Source organism: Euprymna scolopes, chromosome 36 (genome assembly GCF_053919585.1).
Source record: "Euprymna scolopes isolate OS-2025 chromosome 36, ASM5391958v1, whole genome shotgun sequence".
Taxonomy (NCBI): Eukaryota; Metazoa; Mollusca; class Cephalopoda; order Sepiida; family Sepiolidae; genus Euprymna; species Euprymna scolopes.
In genome coordinates, this window is record NC_136517.1 from 64,039,205 (window position 1) to 64,045,204 (window position 6,000).

The following is a 6,000-nucleotide window of genomic DNA, read 5'->3' on the forward strand; positions in this document are numbered from 1 at the left end:
ATGTGAGTGAGTGTGTGGGGTGAGAATACTTCTCAACCTATATACTGAACGAATTTTTAGTCTACAGACTTGAAATTTGGTTAGCATATTCAAACATGTGGAAAACTTTAATTGGTTTTTCATTGAGAGAAAAAAAGGATGTTAAGATGGTCAAAATTGAAAAAATGTGGAGGCCGTCGCATTTTTTCTGTTTATTGTTTCATGACTGCACATGCACTAATCATTCACATTATGTTAATTAGAAGGTTTGAAAACACCTTTTGGAGATCGTGTTCAGTTGGGCTAATGGTTTTGGTTTCGATCTCAGCTCACATATTTTTTTTCTTTACTTATTTTTTAGAAAAACAATGCTCGCATACAAATGTCTGTTTGTTTCCATTTTTTTCCGTCACTTTTTTTTTTTTTAAAGGAATGTAACATTACGTTTAATACCGTCGGGTTAGCCGGGTACATCTTCTAGTATATATATAAAAGTGAGAATGGGTGTGAGGATACTTCTCAATCTATATACTCAATGAAATTTTTGATCTACAGATTTGAAATTTGGCATATAGGATATTCAGACATATGGAAAACTTTTTAATCTGTTTTCGTCCAGATAAAGGGCTGCTAAGTGGTCAAAATTGGTACATGGGGGAGGGGGTCATTGAATTTTTATCAGTTTGTCAACTGATTCACGACTGCACATGCATAGGTGAGAAACATGACAGCTTCTTTATGTTAAGAATATGATTTTTAGAAAACACTTTGTAAATGATGTGTCAAGCTGGTGTAATGGTTAGATGGTTAGCATGCTTGACTCAATGTTTTTAGGTTTGGGTTTCGATCAGAGCTAGATTTTTTTATTTATTTATTTATCTTTTATTTTATTTTTTTTTTTAGGAGAAGTGAACTGTTCAGAAAAAGATAATGTTTGCATACATGTGCCTCAGGTTTTGTATTAAAACTAGCGTGACCTGTGGAAATTCCACAGTGGACTCTTTTCATTTATAATATATTGATGTTCAGCGTAAATGGAAACACCCTGATATCATTGTAGCTCTGTTGTTAAAACTGCAAAATTATTTATCTAAGCTAGCAGGGACACCTGGCATAGACAGGTTGTAAAATATGCTTAAATATGATATCTTAATTCATGCAGGTTTGGTATATATTATTATAGTAAAATTTCTATTGATTCTTATAATTGTGATTTCAAAAAAAAAAAAAAAAAAAAAATATCCATATGACTTGGGTGCATCAGCTTGAATTGAAACTGAAACCAAAACTTATGGAGAAAAATATGTGTTGAAGGATCTGTAAAAAATTATGTGCTTTTGAAAGAAACATTTTTGTTTTTTTTTTGTTGTTTTTTTTTTCAAAAGACTTGTATTCCTACACGTCAACACATAGGAAATAAATACAGAAAAGATATAAACATTTATTTATTTTTTGTATTGATTTTTTGTCCATACATATAACTTGAGTTCCTTCAGCTATAATCGACACCGAAATCAAAACTTATAAAGAATTCTTGGTACAATTATTTATTACCACAAATAGGTCCCTTATATATATAAAAGCGAAAATGTGTATGTCCGAGAAAGGCTTTTTTCCGAGAAGCGATCAGTCAGCTCATTCCTTCTTAAAACTTCTATCATGTCTAAATAATAATATCTAAGAGTTAACAACGGGGGTCGTCTGTCTATTTAATTTGTCAGAGTTTGAAACGCTAATATTCCAAATTTTTCGATCACCGCATGTGGATATAATAAAAGCGAAATGAAGCTTAAAACATTGTTCTCGTGCGATCGCCGGGAACGTCCAAAAAGCAATCAGCTTTGATCAATGCGGAGTTTCTCCTTATATCAGACAATTGCTATTCAATTTGGACAATCCCCTTTTTATGGAGCCCTGTCTGTGGGGCATTAGAATACACCGACTGCCCCCCTGCAGAGGGTAAAAGTCCCTCAATGGGGGTCCTGGATATGACCTTAAACTATATCCAGTGGTGAGGCCCCAGCTTGTGGGCTTTAGGGAGTGTGGAGTCACCCTTTAATTACTATTGCTCCCAGGTCCACTCTGACCCGGAGTGGTAGGGTCCCAACTATGGGTTAAATAGAAACCGACTTCAAAACAACAAATATATTCTATTAAAAATTTTTTCTTCAAAATCTTTGGATTCAGCATTAAATAACCCGAAAAGGGTTGATATGCCGTAAAACAAAAACAACCAACCACCTAACCTTTTTATGGGAAGCTGGTCCCCCCCCCCAACATCTTGGGGAAACAAAAAAATAATTTAAAAAGCTGCCCTGCAGTAAATAAAAAACTGTCCCGCAGTAAAAGTTGACCTCATTAAGTCATTAAATACGGGCACCTGCCAATTCTTAATACTTAAATAAATTCAAACATGTTTCTGTTACTATTTCTTGCTGGCCCAGTGGTTAACGTCGCATGTTTTTTTTTTTTTCACACTTTAATTTCCAACTTTGCCTCAAGGGTTCGGGTTCGGTCCTTCATACTTACCTACCAAAACTTTTTTATTTTAACCCCCACCCTCACCGACACAAACACCTGGCCAACGATTTTTTATTCTTTTTTTTTGATTTACCTAAAACCACACACACCTCCAAACACCCGGGCAATGCCCGGTACCCCCTTGCTAGTCTATAATATAAATCTCACCTGTCTGTTAAATGTATGTATGTCTGTCTAAAACTTTCGACAGAGGAAATAGATTTTTACGAGATCGGTATAATTTTGAAGTTCGACTCTTCGGACAACAAATATCGAAAAATTGGCTAAAAACATTAATTCCTTCACCCTCAACTGGGCATTGTTCTACAGGGAGAGGTCACTTTTTTCGCTGATATTTTCAAAAGTCATCCCCTCTTTTCGATTGACTCGCCTTAATTCAAACCTTTGCCACTTCTGGTGTGGTGATGGATACAACAGCAAAGACATCAAATTTTTTTTTTTCACGTTCTTTTCCTTCTTTGTGGTATGGATTCAAGCCTGCCTGCCTACTACCACTTTTGTTTTTTTGCACAACACACACCTCCAAACAGCCGAGAACGCCGGGCATCCAGGCTAGTAACAATTAAACGACGGTTACTCAGAAGAAAAAAATATAAATTTGACATATATAAAATAACACACACGCTATTATATTAATATATAGATATAATATCTATGCATATTTTATGACCAGGCAATGCCAAGCGCCATGCTAGTATATCTATAAAAGTGAGAATGTGTGTGTGTGTATGAGGACACTTTTCAACCTATATACTCAATGGATTTTTTATCTACTGATTTGAAATTTGATATATAGTATATTCAAACATGTGGAAAACTTTTTTAGTCAGTTTTCATGCGGAAAAAGGGCTGCCAAGGCGTCAAAAATGAATAATTGGTACTTGGGATCATCGGATTTTTATGTTTGTCAACTGTTTCACGACTGTGTATGTGCCCGAATATTCATATGACAGCTCCCTTATGTTAAGAATAAGTAGGTTTGAAACCAAACCCTTTTTAAAGACCATGTCAAGCTGGCCTAATGGTTATTGTACTTGACTCATTGTCTTTAGGTTTGGGTTTTGATCTCAGCTCGAGTATCTTTTTTTACTTACAAGAAGTGAAGTGTTTTTTACTTACAAGAAGTGAAGTGTTTTTTACTTACAAGAAGTGAATTGTTTTTTACTTACAAGAAGTGAAGTGTTTTTTTACTTACAAGAAGTGAAGTGTTTTTTTACTTACAAGAAGTGAAGTGTTTTTTTACTTACAAGAAGTGAAGTGTTTTTCTACTTACAAGAAGTGAAGTGTTTTTCTACTTACAAGAAGTGAACTGTTTAGTAAAAAACAGACATGCACATGTCTCAGTTTCTTTCCATTTTTTTTTTCTTCTGTTCTTTAAAAAAAAAATGAAGGTTATATTTAATACCTACAGTATTTCTGTTTATAATAAATAAGAAATCTGCATTAATTAAAATTTAATATTTATGCATATATATATATATATATATATATATATATATATATATATATATATATATATATATATATATAATTACACACACACACTAGTAGGACGTTGCCCGGTCATAAAATATGCATAAATATTAAATTTTAATTAATGCAGATACATATATATAATCAGTGCTCTACACCCAGTGGAAATGCTTACTGTTAATTAAGGATGTGATCAAAACATTTCCACTGGAAATGTAGCCCTTGTATGTTTCTATAAATATAACTATTATGAATAAATAGCTCTATTTTAGCATTGAGCACTATTGTGTAAAATATACAGATTCTTCGGAATTTTTATCTTGTGAATACAAATTTGGCCTGGATGTTTGTATTTATAGATATATATCTTTCTTAATGATAATCATTATTTTATCCGCTCTTTCCACCCCTCCCTCTCTCTTTACTTATCTCTAACTTTATTTGCCTTCTCTTTTCTTTTTTTTTTTCATCCACTGTCTTTCTCTCTTTTTCTCTCCACACACTCTTTGCTTTCCATCCACTCTCTCTGTTTCCACACACTTCCTGTCTTCCTTTCTCCCTAATAGAAGGATTAATTATAATGTAATTTTTAGTTATCACCTGTAGTAAGAATTGAGTCTTCAACCTCTACAAGGCTCATTTAAAACTAATTGTTAGTCAATGCTTTTAACTGTTATGCTGTTAATTTTAGAAGCTTTCAATTTAATTTTTAAATGTGTAACACAGTTACTTATATATGTATGTATTCAACATAAAGATTCCCATGTTTGAAAAGATGCACCGAAGATTGGTGGTTACATCTGTTAAGATAAGAATAGTAGTTTGAATAATCCAAATAACCCTCAAAACTTGTGAAACTAAATAACAATTCTATAACAAATACTTTTCTTCTTTTTAGGACACCAATGTCAACGAAGAAAACGTGGTCTTGTCTTGTTTCTGGATGACTATCCTGCACATACTAAAGCCGTATTGAAACTTGTTGACTACTTGAGAGAATGCTACTTTGATATCCATTTAGCATCTCATTATTTGAGACACAATGAAGACCGTGATCAGCTCATCATATTGTCTGAGGCGTTAAAATCTGATTTTATTCTTTTGGTCATTTCTTCTGCGTTCCAAAAAAGAATGGAAGCTTGGGACAAGCAACAGGATTATGTAGAATTCTTTCAGGATAGAAATTCCAATGTGCTTACAAGATGGTTCCTTAAAAAGCTCTCCCTCTGGAACAGACTTTATCTTTGTAAATTTGATCACGTGTCTGATTCTCACTTGTGGTCCGGCCATTGTTATTCCTTGCCCAGTCGTTTGACGGAGATGATTAAAGATCTTGTAGGAGATGATTTCAAACTACCATTTTTAACACATTTTCAAAGGAAAGCCATGTTGGAACAACTCAACAATGCTGTGAGTAAAGCTGCTGATTATGAACAGTCAACTCTGAATTGGTTTCATCAAAAATACTTCTTTCCGACAACCATTGCAACAAAAGAGAATTGCTTTTCTGAATCTTCAAGTTGGACATGATATCTCAAGACCTTTCCCGTACAGCCAGTTTCTGACATAAGGAATGTCACAAGCCCCATCCTTACTCTACCATTATGTTCATGGTAAGTACTCGACTGAGCCCCAATCTCTGCCCCCCCCCGTAAAACCTTCACAGTAAGAACTCGTCTAGTTACAACTACAGCAAAGAATACTTTCCTTACTCTCTGTCTCTCTGTTATACCTAAAACCTGACAGACCTTCCATGAACATTTTCTTTCCTGGAACAAAATACCATTTTCTGCGGAATAAATTACCTTGAGGCAGCTTCTTAACTGACCACAAAATGGTCATCTTCAAGTCCAATATAAACAAATACTTGTCGAGCCATCATTTTGTAATCAAATTCTGCCTATTCCACCCACTGTTTCCAACCATCTCATGATGTTCATCACTCGACTGAATATCTGATCATCATGTGTCTCCTAAGTCTTCTGTGCCCTGCAGCTGCTCCAAGCC

The 6,000-nt window shown here is 34.3% G+C and overlaps 1 protein-coding gene across 1 annotated transcript in view; it reads left to right on the plus strand.

The window, feature by feature from the left end:
- LOC145260545 (uncharacterized) overlaps positions 1 to 5,646 on the plus strand; it is an 80,284-nt gene extending 74,638 nt beyond the window's left edge. The window contains exon 10 of the mRNA XM_080118768.1: positions 4,892 to 5,646. Within this exon, the coding sequence (XP_079974894.1) occupies positions 4,892 to 5,523 (632 nt within the window). The 3' untranslated portion in view covers positions 5,524 to 5,646. The remainder of the gene's footprint in view (positions 1 to 4,891) is intronic.
- The last annotated feature ends 354 nt before the right edge of the window (positions 5,647 to 6,000 follow it).